Below are 24789 nucleotides of genomic sequence, written 5' to 3'. Positions count from 1 at the left end.
GGAGTTGCACTGTAGCCGTTCTAGCTGTCGGCTTCTGAAGTGTCGGAAGCCTTATTGTATTGATCGTGTTCATCCCTAGGGCATCTCTGATACTGGAGGGCATTTAGCGTGATGCCTGGCAGCTTTGTGAGTGCTCAGCAAATGTTGCTAGTTTCCGTTACTGTCGTGATTACAATCACTCAGTGCATCGAGCGTCATCTTAGGGATGCCAAGAACGGTAGCGAAACACCTGAAAAATCAAAACACGGATAAACTTTGAAGAGAGTCATGATCCTGGGAGGCAGGTGTGGCGGTTCTTGAAATTCGTGTGGAGGTGAATGAGCTACTTCTTTCCTCTTGTCTTTGGAGCTGCTTTTCCACCATGACCAGTAATCTAGGCCAGACAGCTAGAACCATGCTCCAGAAGAGGGGCCGCAGAAGGTTCACCGAGATAGTTTTTCCTGGGTGTCTCCATGTCCCCAGCACTGTAAATGTCACTCTCAGCCACAGTTAGCTCTGTGAGACTCTGAAACAGCAGGGACCGTACACGTCCTCGCCACTTAGATTTGTTGTCCAAGTCTCCCATCTTTGCTGTTCGTGGGCTTATGCTTTGCAGAGGCTCCTCTTGCTGTAGGGTGTGGAAGCGTGTTGTTGCCAAGTACAGGCCCCAGAGTGTTTGAGCGGCATGTACCTACCTGTACCCGGACCCTTAGTTATTCTCACTGAGCTCACTCAGAGGGAGATTGCTGCCCTTTTGCCCAGAGGTCCTGTTTTCAAGGGAGTGATGACTACGCAAAGTTTATTACCACCAATAAGAGGAACAGTTTTCAATGATTCAGAGGCAAATTTTAAAATGAATGAGAAGAATTCTTCTTCACCTTTCCTGGTAGGTTCTCTGGGATGTGTTGATCGGTGGCGTGTGTTGATCTCTGACTCGCAGTTCCTCTTTTTCCCTATGTTTCTATTTTGACGACGAACATTAGCATCTTTTAGGTCTTCAGATATGAAGGGCACCTGGCTGGCTCCGTTGGTAGATCAGGTGATTCTTAATCCCAGGGTTGTAAGTTCAAGCCCCATGTTGGGCATGGAGCCTACTTTAAGAAGAAAAAAAAAAAAAAGATCTTTAAATGTGAAATTTAAGTATGATGGATAAAGTTACTCTGTAGTGATTTGTATCAGTTTAATTCAGGGCGCGGGTTTCATTTTCTCCTTTAAAGAGTAGCAGTCCTTTATTCCTACACTTTTAATTCATCAAGATCTAAAGCCCGCCCTGATGTCGTATGACTTAGTTGCTTCCAGTGGACTGTGGATAGCCACTTACGAAGGACAGTAAGGAATTGTTTTGTAAATAATGGTGGGAAAAATTAGAAAATCCGCTGTCTCTGGTTTCCTTCCCAAGGCTATGAAGGCTCCTGAACTGAAAGAGAAGCTCGAGGAGTCTGAAAAGCTGATCCAGGAGCTCACAGTGACTTGGGAAGAGAAGCTGAGGAAAACAGAAGAAATCGCACAGGTAGCTTGATAATTCTGGCCTAAAACCTTGTGACTTTTTTTTTTTCATTTGCCGTCTTTGCTGTGTAGCCACTCATCATCCTCAAAAAGTCACCTAAGGACCTCTTTCTGCTGAACGAGACCGCGAAGGTCGGGGTTAGAGGCCGACGTCGTCATCTTTCGTTAACCGCCCCTGGGGCCACATGTTTGGCAGAAGTGCCGAGAGCACTGAGTCGGAGCACACGTGCTCTGCAGGGAACACTGAGCGTGTGTCCTGCTTCTCCATGTCGTGGTCTGGGATGACCTGGCACAGCATTCGACATCCCTGAATGGCAGAGAATTTATAACTTACAGCACATCATCGTTTTTTTCATTGTATTTGATTCCTTGGGCTTGTGAGAAAATGCTACACGAACTTTACGTGAGATCCGATGTAAGGCAAGGACCAGTGCTGCACTGGTGTGTGCGTTTCATGAATCTACACGATGCCTTTTGTGACTGTTTCATCTCACGGACCACCGGGACTTACTGGACCATCTCAGTGAGGGAGCTTGAAAGCAGAAACCGGGACCTAGTCAGGCCTTCTCCTAGGTGTCATTCACATGCACACACACACACTCACTCACACCCTCCCCCCCACACACACACCCCTGACTCCCTGTGTCTTTTCCATTGCTCTCTGCTGCTTCATCACCGCTGCAGATTCTATATTTAACATGTCTGTTTTTCATGGTCTGCCTCTTTCCACTAGAATTTAAGTTTTCACAAATGAAGGGACTTTGTTCGCTATTTCATTTCTAGTTCTAGATCAGTACCTAAGACTTAAATATCTCTTGGATGGATGGATGGATGGATGGATGGATGGATGGATGGATTCAAGGCCCTCTGCAGTCAGGAACCAACCTGCTCTTCCATCCGCGGCTCTTCCATGCCTTTTCCACATTGAGTAGGGTTCTCGGCACCTGGAATCCTGCAGTGTGCCCAGAATTTCTCCTGCGCCTTCCTGTGCCTGTTAGAACAACCTCCTCCTGCCTTACTACTGCCCCTTTTCTTCCTGTAAAATTCTTACACTGTAAGAAACATCTCAAATATATCCTTTTCTGAAGCCTTTCCTGGTCTCTGAACCCATCACTGTCTCCCTCCTGGAAGCCCTATAGTGCATTGATCCTCTCCAGTGTCCCTCTCCATTCTTCCTCTTCTGATTCAGGTATGTGGTCTTATCCCCTCCCCAGACTGTAAACCCCTTCTAGGGATGGTGGTGTCTGATTCCTCCACAGCACCCTGATAACACTGACTCAAGATGTCACACATTTAAGACATTCCGTAAACTTGGTTGGAATGTGTCATTTCTTTGGCATCATCCCCAGAAACAGTGACTGAAACTTTCCATGGATACCTCTTGTGGCTAGAGCAACAAATAGAGTTCCCGGTTTTGTCTGTTTTTGTGCCCAGGAGAGACAACGACAACTCGAAAGTATGGGGATTTCCCTGGAGACGTCGGGTATCAAGGTCGGGGATGACAAGTGCTACTTAGTCAACCTGAACGCAGACCCTGCTCTCAACGAACTTCTGGTTTATTATTTAAAGGTAGGAAAGCATATAAATAGACAGTCGCAGTCCTGATTCATTCACGTACAGCTCCCATTAGAATCCGGGTGCCTGTACCCATGATTTTGCTCTGTGTGTCCAGCTCAGCGCCCGTTGAAAGTAAGAGGATGGGTAGTGTGGTCTGGTTGCCATTGAGAATGAAACCTCCCCTCTGGCGACCATCCGTTCGCTCTCTGTATTTATGGGTCTGTTTCTGCTTTTTCTTTGTTTGCTTGTTTGTCTTTTTTTGATTCCACATAAAGCAAAATCATATGGTGTTTATCTTTCTCTGTCAGACCACACTTTTGGAAATGCTGGCTTATTTTGTTAAGTGAGAAATAAGACATCTGTCTGAAGTCGGGCACCTGATGGACACTGATACGGGGCACCCCAAAAGAGATAGGGGATTTTTAGCATGAACACACATATACACATAGTTCCTGAGTTATGGTGGTATAGAAATATATGAATATATAGAATTTATGAGTATATAGAAATATATGGGGCAGTATTTTTTTTGTTATGTCTTTTTTTTTTTTTTTTTAAATAAACATATAATGTATTATTAGCCCCAGGGGTACAGGTCTGGGAATCACCAGGTTTACACACTTCACAGCACTCATCATGGCACATACCCTCCCCAATGTCTATAACCCCACCACCCTCTTCCGACCCCCCTCCCTTATGGAGCAGTATTTAAATAACTCTAAAGGATTGGAGACCTGGGAACTTGAAGGCAGCTTATCTAACTGTCCACACACCTTAATCTCTAAATGCAGAGGTGTTACCCACTTGCTAAAAAATAAATAGGTACCTAGTTGAGGATTCTGATCTGCATGGAGTGACATAAAAACGCAATGGAAAATAAGCTAGAATTGAAGAGAAGAGCCTGTTTTCTGTTATCCTTTTTATTCTTTTTTTTCCCCAGAGACATAAATCTGGTGCAAATAGCCCCTGACTTGCTGAGAGTCCACTAATGAGAACTTAATGGAATTAAGTTCTCTTCATTTAGGACATGATTAAGGCATAAGGAATTGTGTCCAAAATCCTAATTTTGAAAGATCAAGGCTTTCTGTTGAATAGGGAAATATTACTGTTGTGGTGACTCGATGATTTTTAGAGCAATAGAAAATACAAAGGGATGAGCTGTGGACCGCATCGTGGGAGTGACAAGTCCTCGTATGTTTGGGGTTTGAGGTACTTGAAATCCTGCTTATCTGCACATTCTGTGACCCACAAGCTACAGTGCTCTGTAATACTGGTATTCAGAACTCAACTACTTTCATCATTTAATTTTTTTTTTAAGGTTTTACTTAGAGAACTTGAACAGGGGGAGGAGCAGAGACAGAGGGAGAAACAGACTCTCTGCTGAGTGAGGAGCCTAACACGGGGCTCAGTCCCAGGATCCTGAGATCCTGGCCTGAGCTGAGGGCAGACACTTAACTAAGCCACCCAGGTGCCCCACTTACATCATTTTTAAAAGTTACATGTTTAAAAATATGATTTTCCATGAAACTACTGTTAGTGGTTCTTGAATTCATACAGCTATTTTCAGAACATTTTCACTATCCACTCAGGTGGTCCTTGAAAGAATCCTACTAAGTAGTTCAAGTTGCTGATACTGTCCTGGTTTTGGGCAGGGGGGGAAGGAGGGAGGGAGACAGGCTCAGCCTGTGAAGTGGCTTGCCCATGGGCACATAAATAGTAAGCTGTCAGGTTAACATGGGATCTCAAGATAGTCTCCTGTCAAGTCCGATTTCCTGATATCGTAAAACCGTATCTAATCACTGTTGGTTGGTGGTGTTTTCTTCATAGTGTTTAAATATTTTTAAAATGCAGTGTATTAAGGTAAGCTTTGGCCCTGTAATGCTCCAGATACCTGGCTCTGCCATCTGACTCATTTATTTTATTTTATTTTTTTTTAAAGATTTTATTTATTAATTTGACAGAGAGAAATCACAAGTAGACGGAGAGGCAGCCAGAGAGAGAGAGAGAGGGAAGCAGGCTCTCTGCTGAGCAGAGAGCCCGATGCGGGACTCGATCCCAGGACTCTGAGATCATGACCTGAGCCGAAGGCAGCGGCTTAACCCACCGAGCCACCCAGGCGCCCCAATCTGACTCATTTAATACTGTCATGCAGGTGCCGTTGGGTTCCCCAGATCGATGGACATAAATTTGCCTCGAGTTACTTGTAAGAGCAGGTTTTTTTTCTCTTTCTTCCACTCTCCGTCACTAGGACCACACGAGGGTGGGCGCAGATACGTCCCAGGACATCCAGCTGTTTGGGATAGGAATCCAGGCCGAGCACTGTGAGATAGACATCGCACCTGACGGCGACGTTACTCTTACTCCGAAAGAAAATGCAAGGTAAGAGAAGTAAATGTCCGCCTCATGTATCTTGAGCCTGGCTTTCCGAAGGAGCGGACTGGCCCTTTCTGTCTGTTGGCTCAGTTATATCAGAGTTAAGACGCCGCTGGGATCTTGGGGATATTCTTTCCTATTGCGGGGGGCCGTATGGCAGCACTCGGAGCGCCAGCTTTGGGGTGTTTCATTGTGCCTGGACTGGCTGGGTTACCTTCGATGAGACACTTTTGTCTAAACTTCAGTTTCCTTATGTGAAACTCAGGGCTAAACATAGGCAAGACAGAAGTCACTTGGCTCGGTGCCTCACACACGCAAACACTGAATAAAGTTAGTCGTTAACTCAGCGTCCAGCATTGTACATAAAGCAGTTATCACATAACTCCATTGTATGAAAAATTCCTTAACCAGGCTATAATATGTAAAAATTGGAGAATTAACAGGACAGTATATTTACTTTTGGATTTCTATTAAATACTGCCTTGAAGTACTTTACAGTCAAGTATAAAGTTCATGTGAAGTCACGTCACAATATTCATTAACACACAAACATTGTGACCAGAATACTCATTTTTATGAGGGGAACTTTACATTCATTTCAAAGTATTCTATTAATATTATCCATATCAATTTCCAGGTGATGATAAACTGAGACTAACAATGATGCCCTACATGATTCATGAAAATTATTAGGTCTTGTGTTATAGTGATATAAGTGTTAAGATACCTAATGGTGAAATGATGCTCTTGTTTAATTTTTACTTATTCCAAGTTCAAGTAGACTTCTGCCTTATGCTGTATTCCCCCTATATTAGAAACTCTGGATTTTTTTAACACCCTGGTTTTTAATCGACAAAATTGTATATATTTAAAGTGTACGGTATGACTGGATCGTTCTCTGTTTTTAACACCATATCTAAAAATAGCTTTTTTTTTTTTTTTAAGATTTTCTTTATTTATTTGACAGAGATCACAAGTAGGCAGAGAGGCAGGCAGAGAGAGGAGGAAGCAGGCTCCCCACTGAGCAGAGAGCCTGATGCGGGGCTTGATCCCAGGACCCTGGGATCATGACCTGAGCCAAAGGCAGAGGCTTAACCCACTGAGCCACCCAGGCACCCCTAAAAATAACTTTAATCGGCAAATTTCCTCATATCCAATTCCAGTGCCACGTTTTTGTTCCTGCTCTTTGCCCTCCCTCATCCTGCCCAGTCTCCTCCTTTCCTCTCCCTGGGGTAGAAGTGCCTTCATTCAGGATTCTTCACTGCAGGCTCTGTGCTGGGAATGCCCAAGTGTAGGGACTGGAAGCCTGGTAGGGGAGAATGTACAGAAGCAGCAGTGATTATATGGGATGATAAGAGCTTCTTCCTGCAGATCTGATCACTGTGGAAATGCGTGGGGTTGCAGGACTGGAGGTAGGGAGCTCTGGTAAGATATTATGATATTGTCATGGGAACACAGGAAGTGGCAGAAGAAGTGAAGAACAAAATGTATTTGAGAGTCAGCCAGCATTAGTGATGTGCTTGGGGACAGTAAACGAGAAGGTGAAGTCAGCAATGGTTACACGGTTCTGTCTTGGGAGACCACATAAACAGTGGCGATCCTAAGCCGAGATAAGGAATTCTAGAGGAAGGACAGGCTTGGAGGTTGGTGGGTAATGAGTGGTAATGGATTCAGGTTGGAATCCTGTGGATTTGAGGTGTCCTTGGGGTATCAGTTTGGATGGATTCAATTGGAATTGGATTTAGGGTTGTAGAGTTACACTCACAATACAGAATTGGCCGTTAGTGGTGTTGTCTGTCTTCAGAGTGGATCCAGAGGGTGTAGTGGAAGCAATAAACTAGTGTTTTAGGGATCGTCTCAGGAGAGTCAGAGAGCCAAGGATAGAGGATGAAAGCCAAGGGAGGAGAACACTAACACTGTAAGGATGTAGCAGCCTTGGGACGTTTAGGAATCATGGAGTTATGGTTATAGAAGGAACAAATGCAAGGAGGAGAGAATGGGGGTGAGGAAGCGGGCTGAGAGCCGTGGTTGTAAAGATGGGCACTGGATTGGAGATAGAGCAAGAGAGGGACAGAGCAAGAGAGGGACTTGGGGTTAAGGCAGAGTCACTGTGTCTTCAGGTCTGTCTTCAAGTCCGTGCATTTGCTCTCTGGTCACATCTTATCTGCTGCTTAACCATCGCATTGAGTGTTTAATTTCAGTGTCTCTGTTTTCCATTTATAGAAGTTTAGAAAGCCCTTTTTTCAGTAGGTCTGGTCTGTATTGAGAGAGTCTCGTGTCTACTCCACTGTGTGCCTTTAAAAATTAGATTTTTACTTATTTCATCGTCTTTGTTTGAAAATTCTATCTCTGGGATTGTTGGGGCTTCAGCCTGCCTGTGTGTCATATCTGCTGATAACTTTGCTTCCTGGAACCACGAGTGGTTCCACGGGTGGGCTCATCTTCAGGAGTAGGTTCTCCATAGGAGTCTCATGGTCTGGGTGACGGGACATGAACTGTAGCAAACACATTCTGTACTTGCTTCTTGACAAGTACCCCAGGCATATGTCCACTTGGAAATTACTTTTTATGCTAATTTCTTGGCTTGGGTACATTACCAAAAGAGGCCGTTTCCATAACTTTTTCTTTATAGTAGTGTAATAAGAGCATACTATAGGGGTGCCTGGGTGGCTCAGTGGGTTAAGCCGCTGCCTTCGGCTCAGGTCATGATCTCAGGGTCCTGGGATCGAGCCCCACATCGGGCTCTCTGCTCAGCAGGGAGCCTGCCTCCCCCCCCTCTCTCTCTGCCTGCCTCCATGCCTACTTGTGATCTCTGCCTGTCAAATAAATAAATAAAATATTTAAAAAAAAAAAAAAGAGCATACTATAAATGGGAAAGTGATGTTTATATGTGTGTTCAGAAGTTCGTGTGGGTGGGGCACCTGGGTGGCTCAGTGGGTTAAGCCGCTGCCTTCGGCTCAGGTCATGATCTCAGGGTCCTGGGATCGAGTCCCGCATCGGGCTCTCTGCTCAGCAGGGAGCCTGCTTCCCTCTCTCTCTCTCTCTGCCTGCCTCTCCATCTACTTGTGATCTCTCTCTGTCAAATAAATAAAAAAATCTTTAAAAAAAAAAAAAAAAGAAGTTCGTGTGGGTGTGTGCACACGTGTGTATACGTGCATGCACACACCTCTAGAAGGTTCCCTTAAAGATACAGATGGTCACAGAAATTAGTAATACATAAAAAGGCAAAGGTTTTATAGTCATTTCTCATTTGCTGTGGAACTATTTTTAGTTTTATTCTACAATAATACTGCCCAGTAGAACTTTCTGAGATAACGGGAAGGTTCTGTGTCTGCGAAGGCCGTTTCAGCAGCCACTGGTGAGGCAGTGCTCTTGGGTATCGAAATACAGCCAATGAAAATGAGGGACTGAATTTTTAAATTGTAATTCAGAGTTTAAAATAATAAAGGACACTGAGGGACACATTTCTCTTCTTCATACTGCTGTTCCTGGATATTAGATTATAGATTCATTAGATATGTCTGGATGTCTAGATACCCATCTCTCTATCTATACACCTAGATATATCATTTAGATACCTTCATAAACTAGGCAGATGTTTTCCTTGAAACATTCGTTTCAAGTAATGAATGTTTGTTTTTTAGGTCGAAGAGGTAAGTATTAGTTTTCACCATCCTATTTGGAATTATGGAATAAATGAGTCCATAATTCCAAATAGGTGGACACAGACCTTTGAAGCTTGAGTTAGCGTCGGGAGTCATTCTCATCGGCAGGAAAAAAGGGAACGTGTTAGTTTAAAAGATAGACACCCAAGTTTATCGTGTTGTTGTATGACACATGAAAACCACTTGAGATGATGGTATTGTCAGGGGGTTTTTTAACCAACAAAAACACCTAGTCCCTAAACTTGAAATGTGACTATCACAGAGGGTTTATTTTTACGCGTGCGCTCTCCTTACTCTGTGAGTCTGAGCTGGAGAGTCCTGTAAAGATTAGGAGCCAGATAATGGATTCTGTGAGAAAAGTAATGCATTGAACAACTAAAACTACGAGACTAATCACTATTTTTCTCCCTCAGACTTCACCTGACAGTTCTTTAGCAAATTAATCTTTAGTTAATTCTCTTCCTTATTGTTTTAATAGCAGCAAAACCTCTTTTATTAAATGAAGGAAACATTTATAAGAAGACTATGGTTGTCGGCACTAAAATTTCTGGAGGACCTTTCCTCTCCCCCTAAGATAAATCCCAGTGGCAGGGCTTTGACTGTGTTAAAGAATCCATTGATGAGATCTTCCGATTGTCAGGAAATCCTGGGAGGTCTGTTAGTGTGAGTTATCCACAGCCGCTGGATTCCTGCCCCCTTGTAGCCAGTAAGCTGCAGCGAAACTGCGAGATGGGGAAGAGCTGGGGCTTCGGGTTTTGCTTGAGACGATCGCAGGGCACGCCACCCACGGCATGGGACGTGCCGGAAAGCAGAGACTCGGGGCTGCTTCCCCCATCTCCAGTTGTTTGTCTTGTTTTTACAATTTGTTGGGTAGCTATTTGGGATTTAAACCTGGTCCTCTTTTCATGTTCTCCCTGTTTTTATCATGGAGAGCATCAGATGTAGGAAGTGGGAAGAAGAGTGTAACGAGCCCCCGTGTATCCATCATCCAGCTTCGAAAGTGGACACTTCGCTGTCCCGGTTTTATTATACACCCTCCGCATCACCTCCCTCCCCTCTGCGTTATTTTAAAGCAAATTCCAGATACAACTTTATCCGTAAATATCTTAGCTTGTATTTCTAAAAGACAAGTGTTCTTGAACTTTGCTTCTGTACCGTCACACCTGAAATAATTATAATAATTCCTTACTGCTGTTCATATGTTGAGCCAGTATTCAGATTTCCCCAGTGGTATCATAAATGTTCCTTTTCAGCTGTTTTTCTTGAAATCAGGATCAAATCAGATTCAACCATTGTCATTGGCTGTTGTGTCTCTTTTAGCCGCAGGTCCCCTTCCCTCTTTTTCTCCCCCACCCCTACTTTTCCTTGCATTTATTTGGTGACGATACCTGTCTGTTTCCCACACTCGCTGTCTTGCTCACTGCATACCATGGCATCATGTACTGTCCTCCACCACCTTCCGCAGTTCCTAAATTGGCATTTCAGTATAAAAGCTTGATCAGGTTCTGCCCAGATCTGGACAAGAGCATTCCGTAGGCATTCTCGTGTCTGTTTCCATCAGGAGGACATCATGCCTCGTTGTCGTCTGTGAGTGCTATTGGGGGCCTTTGGTCATTATTGCTTAGATCACGTGCTTTGATAGTGCTTACAATTCTATTATTCCCTCTTTAGGAATTAGTAGAATACGTCTGTTTGGTGTTTTTTTGTTTTTTGTTTTTTGTTTTTTAAGATTTTACTTATTTATATGACAGAGAAAGAGAGATCACAGGTAGGCAGAGAGGCAGGCAGAGAGAGAGGGGGAAGCAGGCTCCCTGCTGAGCAGAGAGCCCCATGCGGGGCTCTATCCCAGGACCTTGAGATCATGACCTGACCTGAAGGCAGAGGCTTAACCCACTGAGCCACCCAGGCGCCCCAGTAGAATACAGCTGTCAAGAGAAACTTGCCCATTTCTCTCTTTGGCTCCTGGGGCCGGGTTGTATGCTCTCTCCCTTGGAGCTGACTTGTCCCCCGTGTTCCATCAGGTCCTGTGTCAACGGCACCCTTGTCTGCAGCGCCACCCAGCTGTGGCACGGTGATCGGATCCTGTGGGGCAATAACCACTTCTTTAGGTAACATCTTTGTGTTCCCTCATATTTTCATGAACTTTTTCTTTCTGTTATTGGAGTATAAAACAAATCCGTTTTCTCTAACGATGGAAAACCCCACAGAATTAACTTACCTAAGAGGAAGCGGCGAGATTGGTTGAAAGACTTTGAAAAGGAGACGGGCCCGCCGGAGCATGACCTGGACGCAGCCAGCGAAGCCTCGTCAGAGCCAGACTACAACTACGAATTTGCACAGATGGAAGTTATCATGAAAACCCTGAACAGCAATGGTAAGACCTCACCTCCGGGTCCCGGCGTCTTTGGCAGCTCCTGTGTCTTCACGCAGTTCAGTCAGGGATGCACTTGGGAAAGTGGAGATGTCGTTCTGAAATGAAGACACAAACCTTACTGATTTCCTTTTTTTTTTTTTTTAACATTTTATTTATTTGTGTGACAGAGAGTATGAGTCGGGGGAGAGTGATGCAGAAGAAGCAGCAGGCTCCCCGCTGAGCAGGGACACTGGGCTCCATCCCAGGACCCCAGGATCGTGATCTGAGCTGAAGGCAGATGCTTAATGGACTGAGCCACATTGCTCATTTCTTACAGAGGCCACTGGGGAGGGGCTAATGAAAGTAGCCCAGGGCCTGGTCTACTCCCTCAATTATAATTAGGAAGTGGCTGGTCCCTGTTTTGAGATCCCTTGCTCCCAAGTCAGTTTTGGTAACATTTCCGCAGCCCTAGAGTACAGAAGGATCGTGGTGAAATTCCTTTTCCAATTTCCCATTACTGAGTTTGTCCCTTCTGAATCCTTCAGAACACAGAAATCCCCAGCAGAGTCTGAACCCAGGAATTTCAAATGGAATCTAATGGGGAGATAAAGGTGACGATATTTTGCTAAAAACTCAGTTGGAAATGATGCCACCAAAGAAGCTTACTTAGTAAGTCCAGGTAGCTTTTACAAAAATGATCCTACAAAGAAGGGTTTTGTAGGCTCTTTGCTTGACTTACACACCAGCCTGTCTCAGCTTTTTAAGGAAGAGATTTCCAAAGCATTATTTCTAGATTCCCTCTTTTCAGAAAGTTCTCAGTGTTTTGTATTGAAATTCTTCCCTCTGTATCTAAAAGGTAAGCCTTTTTTCTTCATAAACACTTACATGCATTTGGTAAAATCCAGACCACACTGATGCCTGTTACAGAAGTCTACAGGTTCTCTTCCATTTCTTGGCTGTCAGCAGGACAGGAAAGTTCCTCTCCTACCAAGCACAAGGCTGCATTTCTGGGACCAGAACTATCTGACAGGGAAGTGGAGTTGAGGCTACCTTCAGGAGCACCTGAGAAAGTTTGTTTTTGGTCTTTGTTTTATCTCACTTTCCCAGTCAGGAGTCCTTGAATACCTAAGGATCCCTGCCTTGAACCTGTGAGGCCCTCGGGAGCCTCTGCCTGACACGGTGCAGGGAGAGCATCTCGGTCTCCCAGCGGGGCTCTCCCCGGAGACACTGAACTTTTGCACTCTGTTTTGGGTCAGCCTATCTGAGAAGAATGTAAGGGTGGCTGGAAAACGTCAGTCCGATCTCCGGCATATCAAACTGGGGATTCCACTGTAGGAATAAAGACGCTGACCTTTTTATCTCTCTGGGTTTTGAGCCTCAAGGATCCCCTCTTCTCAGTTATAAAAAGGAGGTATGAAGAAAAGCCTAGGTGGAAAAACAGGTGTGCTGTGTTTAATACGGAGAACATCGAACACCACCAGAAAAGAACGTCCGTGAGCTTACAGGGGCAGGTTAGCCGCTGCGGCTTTGGACGCTGCACCACAGGCTGGGCACAGCTAGAAATCAGGCTGCGGTCCACCCTGCTAGTTGCTCCCCGCAGTTGGGAGGAATCAATCCCAAAAGACATTCCAAAGTGGTGTTCAGACATCAGAATCACATTAATGGGCCATTTTCCGACGTGCCTGAGCAGCAAGTCTCCTGTGAGTAATTTTTGGGAGACCTGAATGGATACAGGGTGTGACAGGAGGGTGTGGGCCCCAAGCCCCAGGTGCAGGAGTGCGTGTTGGTCAGAACCTTCTCTCTTTACATGAGATTACAGAATTCTAGATGTTTTCTAACAGCAGAGTATCTAAGTGCCGTCCATTTAGTCATCTGTCATCCCACGTTGCAGAGTCCTAATTTTATTGTCACTATGTTCTTACAATTTATATTAGAGCCCTGAGTCACTGATGAGTATTAGTATGTGTTTGTTAATTCCTCCGGTCCTCTTAGCCAAACCAATTAATGAGTCACCGGTGGCCTGGCTCCTGGTATTAACCTGAGTTCCCATTTGTCTTCCAGATCAGGCCTTGCCCCTCCCCAGTGTTGATTCATCTATTTCAAAGTAGTGTTCCCCCCCCCCCACACACACATGTTCCCCAATTCCCCATGTTAAGTGGGGCTTCCCACTTAACACTAACACTGACTCAGTCCCCAAACCCCAGGGCAGGGCCGGGCGGGGCGGGGCGGGGTGGGGTGGGGTGGGGGGGGTCGCTCCTGTTCATGGAATTCACCTCTGTCGCCAGGTGGCTTCCCGATCATCAGCCTGTCTGCCTGGTGGTCATCCCCCTGGTGGTCCTATTTGAAGATCCTCTTCCCTCTCATGTGGTTTCAGACGAAGCTCCTCCACCAGCGCTGGGATAAAGGTTTTACCGATCAGCGTTAGCATGGCGGAGCTTGACTGCTTGTTAGCCGTGCTGCTGGCCGATGCTTGTGCTTCTGCCCTGGCAAATTCGGACTAACGCGACCAGGAACCTGACAGAAGCACTCCGTGCTCCTGATTGAGGCGTGCGCCCTTTTAAGTTGTGACCCCTGCCTCCCCGTGTCCCAGCTCCATTGCCTTCCCATTGGTTCAGCTCTGGACCCTGTCCTTCCCCTGGGCTGCCGCCAGCCCAGAATGTCACTGGCATTGCTGCTCCTGATGCTGATGGCGGGGTGATCATGGGGAGCTCAGTGGTGCAGGACTCTGTACTGGACATCATCGACTGACCTGCATCGTCCCAGAGATGAGGATGCTGTACTTTTCAAATCTCTAAATAAGGATCTAAAACCCAGTTTATTGGTATTAAGAGTAGAAGCCAACCTAGTTATCTGTGGACGGTAGTGTGTCCTTCCTGCAGACTGAGAAGGAGGCACTCGTGCGTTTTCGGAGAGTCCGCGGTAGCTGTAAAGGAAAGAGCAGTGGAGGGGCTGGTGAAGAGTCATTGAGTTCATTCCCTCCGGGATTAAGAGTTGTTTTTTGTTTTTCCCGAAGGATTTACTTCCCTTCAGTTTAGTGCATTGGGCACCTGGGTGTGAACGAAAACCGATGGTTTACCCCGTCAGTGCCCTCCGGCCTCTACCAGTGGCACCTCTCATTTCCATTCTCCCGACAGATAAATAAGTTTGAGCATGGTTACCTGCCAGATAAAGAATAAACCAGCAAAGAGGAACATGCTATATGCCATAGTCAATGTGGTCCTTTCTCTCTTCCTAAAACACCTCCCGCTTTGGTGGCTTGGCCTTGGGCTCCAAGCTCACTGAGTTTTAAATCCCTTTGTTCAAGAGGAAGAAAATGATGAGGAGAAAAAGAAACTGTGGCCAAGTTTTGATGGTTGGTCGGCTGAGAATAGGCTGAAGTCTTTGGCTTCTGTCCTGGGCTACATCACAGAGTCAGGCTGAGCTGCTGAGTAGGACGATCTGTTTAAAAACATGCTGTGTAGTGATCCAGGCTTGACCCTGGCTAACTGAAAAGACAGCATCATCAGATAGTGTAAGAGAAAGACTTGTGTAGAAATCAGAGGTGCAAAACAGGTAAGACAGAACAAAATCTTAGCTCCTGTATCTTGACTCGGGCTCTGTCCAGTGTGGTCTGTCCCTGGGCCCCGGGGCTGGGCTGACCGGTCTGTACAGTGGGAGGCTCCGGGGAGGGATGCTTTGAGCCATTCCCTCGTCTGCATCTGCTGCTTGGTCTGTGGCCACTGACGAAGCCCCGTGACGTTACATCACGGCGTTAAGTCATGGCATCTGCCAAGGCAGTTGAAAGCAGCCTCGGTCACGTGGCCTCTGCATTGCATGGAAACTCGGGGTGCAGTCCTTTCAGCCATTTGGGATCGTGTGTGTTTCCACACACCATGGACTAACAAGCAGGAACGAGAACTGAATGTCTTACCCGGTGGCTTTTAGCCAAAGTCTTAGAATATTAATTTTTATAAAACGGCATATTCCCCAGTTTTCTCTCTCTGGAAGAGATTTATGAACGCTAAGGTAGGGCCCTTGAAAACCAGGCTCCGTGGAGGTATAAATGTTCGGTGCATTGTCCTCCTTTTTTTAAAGCTAGAGCCTAAAAGGGGAAAAGTACGTACTGTTTGAGACATGCGTATTTATAAAATTCTGAGACCGTTTTTTTTCTGTAGCCCTTATATTTAAAATTTCTTCAGACCCCTTCACCATATTCATGTACTTTTCGCCAATTTACATGGCGAGGTCAGAAGTTGTAATGTTTCAGAGTACACAGATGTCTTACTCTGCAGAAGAGGTCTTCCCTTGCCATGGTCTGTGTTTAAGACTTTGGGATATCTCTAGGAGTTCCGTTTTCCATCAGATTTTCAGGTGGCGTATTTTAGGGACTCCCTTTCAGGGCTCTGTGAAGAAAACTATTTCTGCTTTGAAAAAAATGCTGAATTTTATACCTGAAAAGAACAGTAATTTTTTTTTAAATGTCTGCTTTTTTTTTTTTTTTAAAGATTTTATTTATTTATTTGAGAGAGAGAGACAGTGAGAGAGAGCATGAGCGAGGAGAAGGTCAGAGGGAGAAGCAGACTCCCCATGGAGCTGGGAGCCCGATGCGGGACTCGATCCCGGGACTCCGGGATCATGACCTGAGCCGAAGGCAGTCGTCCAACCAACTGAGCCACCCAGGCGACCTTTTTAACAGAGTACTAATTCTGAGCAAAACACTGGAAACAAGAATACTTCATCACTTTATTGGTAAATTTGATGTTCTGCCGCCAGGTAGTTAGGTCTGATCTGAGTGCAGAACCCTAGCTCTGTGATCTTAGGGCAGCATCTTTAAAAGGAATATACCCCCCATCAGGTGTGTTGCGAGGCTTTCATGAGGTGGTGCATGGGGAGGGCGCAGTGCCTCTTACCTGGGTGGAGGCCAGTGGCTGGTAGAATTCTTACTGCCCTGTGGTTGTCGTTTCTTATTAAAACAACTCACCTGTACTCTGTGTAGATATCCAGTGATTTTGTTTTGAGTTGCTTTCCACTGTTTGTTTAGTATAATTTAACCTTTTTTTTTAAGCTAACATACTGTCTCTCTTCCTGCTTACATAGAAGACTAGTGAATTTAAATGATAAATTTAAATTTTAAATCTTAGATTAAATTTAAACATAATCGATAGATCGGGGCTTCTGGAAGAGTCAGTCAGGAACCATCATTGCATGATGGAAAAACTCGTCTTGTCCTCTCCGTTCCCCACTCCGTCCTGGAAATTAAGCTGAGAGTCTGTCTGTGAGAAGACAGCACGAATAGCAGTAGTTGAATAACACGCAAAGGTGTGCGCTCCAGGCCAGTCTGAGACCGTGCGTCTCCTGCCCGTCTCGTGCGTGTCAAGGAGATAGTTACCGGGATGCTGGTTTTCTTATTCACCGTCCAGATGTCTGGCGTATTGTTCCCCTGCAGTCTGCTCACTTAGAGATGTCGGTAACTTTCTCCTGTGGACGTGTGCTCAGTGCCTGCCTTCCCCACAGCATCCGGGGCAGCGGTCATGGCCAGGCTAATGTCCGGCGTCCGCAGTGACCCCTGCCTGTACCACAACCACTGACCGTGGTCTTGGCCCCTTTGAACAACCGATTCCTTGTTCACCATGTATGTAGCCCATCTCTGATCTGCAAAGGCAAAAAGTCAAGAACAGCCTGTTGTTTTTGCAAGTGAATTCTTCCCCCCTCTCCTTTTCTCTCTTTTTCTTTTCTCCTTGCAAGTGAATTGCCCTCCCAGACACCAGCACCGGAGAAGTTGCCAAGCACGTGCTCCCCCGTGACAGAAACCCAGAAGTAATGAGATTTTTGGCTAAAATCAGAAATACAGACCCATCGCCATATACTAAAACTGGTGCTAAGTGGGCATCGAAATTGATTACCGTAAAAATGAAGTCTTGTGTGGCTCAGTGTTCGAAGCTCAGATGTCCTGAAGTTCTTAGTGGGTCGGAGCCCAGCGCCTCTCCCGTGTGCTGGTAGTGAAGTACTGATCTGTCCAAACACGGGAGTGAGCTCATTGCAGTGAAGAAGCCTGTAGATGTGGGGAGTGTGTACGTGGAAGGCGTTCATCTGCAGTGTTAGCAGAAGGGCAGTGGGGAGGATTTGATCCTGCGGCGCCCCTGGGCCGCGAGAAAGCATCTGGAGAGGCTAGATTGGGAGCAGGGAGAGAATTCTCGCTGGAAGCAGCACCCGCAGGCCACCCTGTTGTAGCCATCACGGAACACACCTCGCCTTGTTTCTTGGCTCCCCAGACCCCGTGCAGAATGTGGTCCAGGTGCTGGAGAAGCAGTACCTGGAGGAGAAGCGGAGCGCTTTAGAGGAGCAGCGGCTCATGTACGAGCGGGAGCTGGAGCAGCTCCGCCAGCAGCTGTCCCCGGAGCGGCAGTCCCCGAGCAGCGGCCCCGACCGCCTGGCCTACAGCAGCCAGACGGCCCAGCAGAAGGTGACCCAGTGGGCGGAGGAGAGGTAAGCATGGGACCCCTGGGGACCCAGGGTCACGACTCGGGGCCTGGGGGCTCTGAGGGGGGCATGCTGAAGGGGGATCAACCTAGCAAGGGAAGAAGTCTTAGTCCCAGATGTGGGTCATTAGTGAGTACCTTTTCCTCTCCGAGCTACTGTCCAGCCTCAGGATATTTACTGCAAAGTTAGTTGTTAAGGACTACCCCTCCCCCACCCTTCAGGAGAAATGGCTCCAAGTGACAATGCCACCGGTAGGTATCGAAGTAGAGAAAGTTTGAATGCTCCTGTAGCATAAAAGCATTTTGGGGGTCTCTCTAAATACAACTACAACATTAAGATACCGACTAAATGCGAATTTTCCGGATTTATGACTTCTAAGTATGTGTCTCAGAACCGAGGTAGTGGTGGGAGAAGCATCAGCCTAGAGTTCAGTGCGGCATTTGTGGATTCCTGGTGTTAGCGCAGCCTGGGCGCGGTGCTGCCCTCACAGTCCCAGCGGCCGTGGGCCATTGGGGTGGGTCTGTCCGTCCCGGAGCCGGCCGCTCACCTTGCGTGTCCTCCCCGTCACCCGCCTGGCCAGCGAGGAGGCCGGCGTTTGAACCCAGATCTGCCCGTAGCCCCCTTCCGAATTCCCGCACTGTTACAATGATAGTCGTGACCCAAGTGGCATTTGTGTTTGCCGAGCGTGGTCCAGGCACCGAGTGTTTTGCGTATATTCATCTCATCTTCACGACTGCTACTTGCGTTCATCATTTGCATCCCGTTTCCCACGTGAGGAAACAGGCTGAGACATGGACTGCTTCCCCCAAAGTCATTTTTTTAGTATACACATAGACATATAACATTCTGCACTATTCTTTTTGCACTTAACATTTGTGAACATTTTCACTGTCATTAAACAACTACTCCTGTACTGTATTAGAGTCTGAATTCCTTTGGATGACCTAGACTAATTCTTTGAACTAGTTTCACACTGTTGGATACTTAGTTCTTACTAAAATTTTTGCTTTCGTAAACAGTGCTGCCAAGAACAACCTTGTGCACAAATCACTGTGAACATCATTATTTATCTTCTTATTACAGATTCCTAGAAGTAGAATTGCCAGGTCAAAGTGCAGGGAAAATACTAAGGCTTTGGATGCAAACTGAGAGTCTGCCTCCTGGAGTCACTGAGCTCGCAAGTGGGGCCATTGGGATCAAAGCCACAGAACTCTGATTCCAGGGCCGGGGCGCTGTGGCATCTCTCACGAACAATGAGATACTTAAACTGGAGCCACATCCAGGGAAGATGACCCCTAAGAGGAAAAAAGGAAGATAAGGGACCCGAACCCTGTACACCAGGCTTGCCGTAGTAATGCAGTCTATTGTTCTAAAATAAGACAAAAGATGGGGCGCCGGGGCGGCTCAGTGGGTTAAAGCCTCTGCCTTCGGCTCAGGTCATGATCCCAGGGTCCTAGGATGGAGCCCCGCATCGGGCTCTCTGCTCAGCAGGGAGCCTGCTTCCCTTCTCTCTCTGCCTGCCTGTCTGTCTACTTGTGATCTCTGTCTGTCAAATAAATAAATAAAATCTTTTATAAAATAATATAAAATAAGACAAAAGAGTCAGTGGCATTTTCCCCAGGAGCTGCCCCCTCACCTGTCTGGATACTGAAGTCAAGATTTATCCTGCTTGTAACCCATTACTCTTCATCTTTTTCTGTGCCTGGGTAAAAGACGTGAAGGTTATCAGATAGTGCTTTTTCTGAAGCGCCGCCCTCTCTGACTTCACTGTGAGCTGGTGGCTTTCGTCTAAGCAGTAGCGGGCTTGGAGGTAATTGTTGTGATTGGACCCACTGATACCTTTCTATTTAGTCTCCCTAATTACTTCTCTTTGTCCTGAAGACTGTAAAAGACAAAGAGGCAACCAAAAAAGTGGATTGTTTTTAATGATAGTATTTTTCAGTCAAGTGTTAAAATTTTTTTTCCACTTGCCTTAAGTCCAAACTGATTTTCTTTGAGGCTCAAGTTCTGAAGAAGGAGGAGGGTAGTAAGGATGATATTTTGGGGGTGTCCTCCGAGGAGAGGAGAGTGGTTGCAATATTGATTTCACCAGAGTCACTGGATAAGATGAAGATGTTGTCAATGATGGGTCATTGTGCTAGAAGCTGGGACTCTTACCTCAATCAGTGTGGGTGTGGCTTGTGAAATACTGAGGGACTCATACCTAAGTAAATATTGAGGGGCTGAAAATTGAGTATATGTCAGAGCTAGTGAGATTACAAAGAAAACTGGGGATGTACTGTATTCTTTGCAGACACAGTGTAGTGTAGAGCAAGATACAAATACGTGAAACGTACATCGTAATAGTAAATTAAAGAACAGTTTCATCCAGCAATAGGCAGTGTTGGCAATTGCATAATTATCCCTTTGTCATTCATTCCTGATCTGAAGAGAAACTTCCGGAAGCAGGTAATCAGCCTCATTCCCTGAAATATCCCAAGTGCCCAAAACAGTGGTGTGTTTGGTAGGTGCATTGTGAGTATGGAGTGTGTGAGATTCCCGATCTGAGTGCATGGGCAGAGAGCACAGGAAAGGCTGTGGTGGTTAGTAGAGGGTAGGACCCTGTTCTGTGGAGCCTTCTGCAGCAAGTTCATGGGGAAGGAAGGACTTCAAGTGAGTTTGAAGGGTGACGACTGGACAGGCAGACAGGAGGTGGGAAACGTTTTGAACCGGCAGGTTGGCATAGACAAATGGGAAGCCGTGGAGAAGAGGAAGGTGTGTTTGGGGGATTACATAAGAGCTGTTTTTGTTTAGCCTAAGAGGTGGTTACAGAGGAGGAGAGCAAGCTGAGTCCAGAGCTGTTCTGTAGGTGCAGAGGAGGTTTTGAACTGAAGACTGACCTGAGACAGGGCAGGGGTTACGTCGCTGGGAGGGAAAAGAGAGAACCCGGGGGTTGTGAGGTCGCTGGGGAGGGGGGTGTGAACCAGGAACCAGGGGCTATGAGAACAACAGAGAGATTTAGGAGATATTTCAAGGAAGAGTCAATGAGGCTTTTTTTCTGGATGTTGTAGAGAAGAGAGAAAAGACAGAGCTGGCTGAAAGAAGTCAAGTTCGGATAACTGGGGGAAAAAAATGGTGGTATCATTTAGTAAAACCAGGCAGACGGGATCCGTGTGTCTTATGGGTGGGGTTAACTTTTATTAACATCTTTGCAGTATGCCTCCTGTGTCACTTCTACGGTGATGAGAAAAGGATCAGGGATTGGATGTTCCAAGCTCCTCTAAGGGCAGAAGGCGTGTCAGTGGTAGAAGAGAGCAGCTAGATAAGGCTCGATAAGCGTTCTGTTAGTGTGGGTTACCTGTGAGTCCGGATTCTCATGGGGAGCCCAGAAGTACTCTTCCTTTCATTCACAGTTTTGGGGTATCCCACAATGGGCCACACACTTGTCCAGGAATTAGGTGTAATGACAAACAAAAAAAGACCTGGTTCTCGCCCTGGCGTGCCTGCGGCTTGAATCATTATACAAATAAATGAGCGAGTCTAACTAGGACGAATGCCGCTGAGACAGAAGACGTGGGGCTAGGAGAGCATGTCATAGGGTTTTGACCTATATTCAGAGTCAGAACATTAGGGAAGGTCTCACCAGGAAGCACTGTTGTGCGGAGTTGAAAAAGTTGAATTCCTGCTGCCACATAAGTCCCCACTTCTGGCCTTTTATCAACTGAAGAAACCGTGTGAAACGCTTTCTCCTTATGGACTCCAGATTTCTCTCCCCTCCCCGGCTTCCCTCCCCCCAGCCGCAGAAACACACGGGAAGTCATAACCAGTTCTTCTCCCTCAAGAATTCCTTTATTGGTTTTTTGGCAGCATTGTACCAAAATCTAGCAGTTTTCAAATGTTAGAGGATTTAAAATAATGGTTTTTAGTCAAGTCCCTTCACATATTTTGCTCCTCATTAGCGGTGGCCAATAGGGAGCCCCCAGTACCCTTGTGGGTGGAGGGCAACATTTAAAAAAAAAAAAAAAAAGCCACCAAATAACCCCCCCCACTTAAAAAAAAAACAAAAAAAGTTGAACATTATCTCCAGAAAGTTTTTCTACCACTTTCTAATAATATGACTCACTTAGAACCAGGATTACAGTTTCCTTTTCTTTCAGATTTTCTCATTTCCTTGCTCGCTACCCCACAGGGACGAACTCTTCCGGCAAAGCCTGGCAAAGCTGCGCGAGCAGCTCGTGAAAGCTAATACCTTGGTGAGGGAGGCAAACTTCTTAGCTGAGGAGCTGAGTAAGCTCACTGACTACCAAGTGACTCTGCAGATCCCTGCTGCCAACCTCAGCGCCAATAGGAAGGTAAGAGTGTTTTTAAAGAAAACGAGAACAAAATGCATAACTTATGTACCATAAGCTAGAATATACACCAAAGAACATCCAGAGAGCATACACAACATACATCTGAACACCATCCATGAGGAGATTTTGATGTGAGCCAGAGTATTTATTCTTTTTAAGACTTCCTCTATGTATTTTTTAAATTTTTTTAGATTTTACTTATTTGACAGAGAGAGAGATCACAAGTAGGCAGAGAGAGAGGGGAAAGCAGGCTCCCCGCCGAGCAGGGAGCCTGATGTGGGGCCGGATCCCAGAACCCTGGGATCATGACCTGAGCCCAAGGAGAGGCTTTAACCCACTGAGCCACCCATGCACCCCAGTACCTTTCTTTTATACACAGAACAACTTTTTGCAGTCACTGGGAGGTTTACCGTCATTTCAACTTGAAGAATTTTTTTTTCCCTTTAAGGACAAACTTCAAAAGAAAATAATTTTCACCTGTTTATGTTTCCCTCCCGCAAGCGAACTAGAAATGAGTTAGGGAGTATTTCATTCATCTTTCTGCATTTTGCTCCTTGACCAAGCAGCTCTTTGAGAAATTTGTCTTAAGTCCACAATCATAGAAGTTTTTTAAAAATTGATGTGCTTTTTGCAGAAGGATGCTTATCATAATGGCCTGTATAGTGGCAAAGATTTGAAAGAGCTGTATGTCGAACAACATCATAATTTGTCAGATGAATGGTACATCCAAATAACAGATTTCTATGTTGCTGTTAAAATTCATGTCTGTGAGGGGCCCTGGGTGGCTCACTTGGTTAAGCCTCTGCCTTCGGTTCAGGTCATGATCCCAGGCCCTGGGATTGAGCCCCGTGTGGGGCTCCTTGCTCAGCGGGGAGCCTGCTTCTCCCTCCCCACCCCCCGCTCGTGCTCTCTTTCTCTCTCTTAAATAAATAAATAAAATCTTTTTAAAAAGAAAAAAAATCATGTCTATGAGGAATATTTAACTACACAAGAAGATACTCATAAAAGCTGTGTAAAGAGGATCAGGATAGGAGATTCACAGTTTTGTTTGGTTCTGCTTATGATTAAAATAAGCATGTGCATAGGTATACACAGAAGATTTCATCAATCTTTCTGCATTTTCGTTGGGAATAAGCCAGCATATGCCTAGGTGGTAGAATTTCATCTTCTTTCTGGATGCATTATGCATCTTTTTCAAACTTGTTGCTTGACAATAACATCTATTGCTTTAACAATCCAAAATGCTGTGACAAGGCTCATTTGGTTTGTTGTGTGTTTTTCTTTCCCTTCCCTCCGCAGAGAGGAGCCATCGTCAGTGAGCCGGCTATACAAGTGAGGAGGAAAGGAAAGGGCACCCAAGTTTGGACCATTGAGAAGCTGGAGAATAAATTAATTGACATGAGAGACCTTTATCAAGAATGGAAGGAAAAAATTCCTGAGGTAAAAGAGGCAAAATGTCAAGGAGATTTGACCATGTTGAAAGGGCAGAGCATAAGTGCTCTCACCATCAGAATGCACACATGCGTGGCTGGGAATATTGACAGACGTGCTTTGGACGTTGATACTAGAAAGGGACGTAGCAGTGACCTTGAAAGGGGTCTGAGTTGAACTTGTCATTGAACATGCGATGTCCACATGGACAGGAACTAAATGAAGAGAACACATGACATATTCCTAGTCGGCAGGGTTTTTGCTACATTTCAGGGGAAATGAAATAGAACAAAGCGATTCCAGACTCTTTGGTCAGTGTGACAAACCCACACGTTTGGAACCAGCTTGGATTTCATATTTGTTCATGCTCCCCCAGCTGTGATCATGCTGGGGAGATTACAAAGAATAATTCTAGAAAGCACAATCCATTTCTGTGGATATTAGTAATGGACAAGGACCCTCAGTGAGGGAAATGAGGCAAAGCAGGGGGACTGGAGTGAAAAAGCCTGTACGCAGAGTGCCAGAGGGAAGAGAGGCAGTAACTAAGAAAGACCTCTCCACACGGACATCATGTAGCCCCCCCAGCTATCAAGCCCCTCCCACATGCTACATTTTATTTTTGTAACATGATTGTAATTTTGCTTTTTTAATTTTTTTTTGGATGAATGCTTTCTCTTTTAAACATTTTTAAATGCTAGTTTTAAATAATATTACCCAAGTTGGTGTTTTGTTTCCTCCTCCCCTCCCTCACTGCCCCCCTTCCCACCCATCAGGCAAAGCGTCTCTATGGGAAACGAGGTGACCCTTTCTACGAAGCCCAAGAGAATCACAACTTAATTGGCGTGGCTAATGTGTTCTTGGAGTGTCTGTTCTACGATGTGAAACTTCAGTATGCAGTTCCTATCATCAGCCAGCAGGGGGAGGTAAGGCTAAGCCATCCTCGGAGGAAACCGTTGAAGGGGGTGTGTGTCTGTCTGTCTGTCTGTGTGAATCCAATTTAAGTTATGCTCTTGAAGCAGATCAGGAAACTACGGTGAATAGTCAGGATCACATTCTTCTCTGCTCTTATTAATAGAAACTATCAAAATTAAATCTTATTTTTTAAGATTACAAGATTAAAATCATGTAAGAGTAT

The 24789-nt window shown here is 45.7% G+C and overlaps 1 protein-coding gene across 4 annotated transcripts in view; it reads left to right on the top strand.

Annotated features, from left to right (window-relative positions):
• KIF13A (kinesin family member 13A) overlaps nucleotides 1–24789 on the top strand; it is a 204700-nt gene that overhangs the window by 142157 nt on the left and 37754 nt on the right. For all 4 annotated transcript variants that reach the window (XM_032341186.1, XM_032341184.1, XM_032341185.1 and 1 more), the window contains exons 12-20: nucleotides 1379–1489; nucleotides 2920–3054; nucleotides 5291–5421; nucleotides 11102–11188; nucleotides 11288–11454; nucleotides 17685–17898; nucleotides 22061–22223; nucleotides 23523–23663; nucleotides 24428–24577. In XM_032341186.1, coding sequence (XP_032197077.1) covers nucleotides 1379–1489; nucleotides 2920–3054; nucleotides 5291–5421; nucleotides 11102–11188; nucleotides 11288–11454; nucleotides 17685–17898; nucleotides 22061–22223; nucleotides 23523–23663; nucleotides 24428–24577 — 1299 coding nt within the window. The remainder of the gene's footprint in view (nucleotides 1–1378; nucleotides 1490–2919; nucleotides 3055–5290; nucleotides 5422–11101; nucleotides 11189–11287; nucleotides 11455–17684; nucleotides 17899–22060; nucleotides 22224–23522; nucleotides 23664–24427; nucleotides 24578–24789) is intronic.

Source organism: Mustela erminea, chromosome 4 (genome assembly GCF_009829155.1).
Source record: "Mustela erminea isolate mMusErm1 chromosome 4, mMusErm1.Pri, whole genome shotgun sequence".
In the NCBI taxonomy this organism is placed as follows: Eukaryota; Metazoa; Chordata; class Mammalia; order Carnivora; family Mustelidae; genus Mustela; species Mustela erminea.
This window is presented reverse-complemented; position numbering and strand designations above follow the sequence as displayed.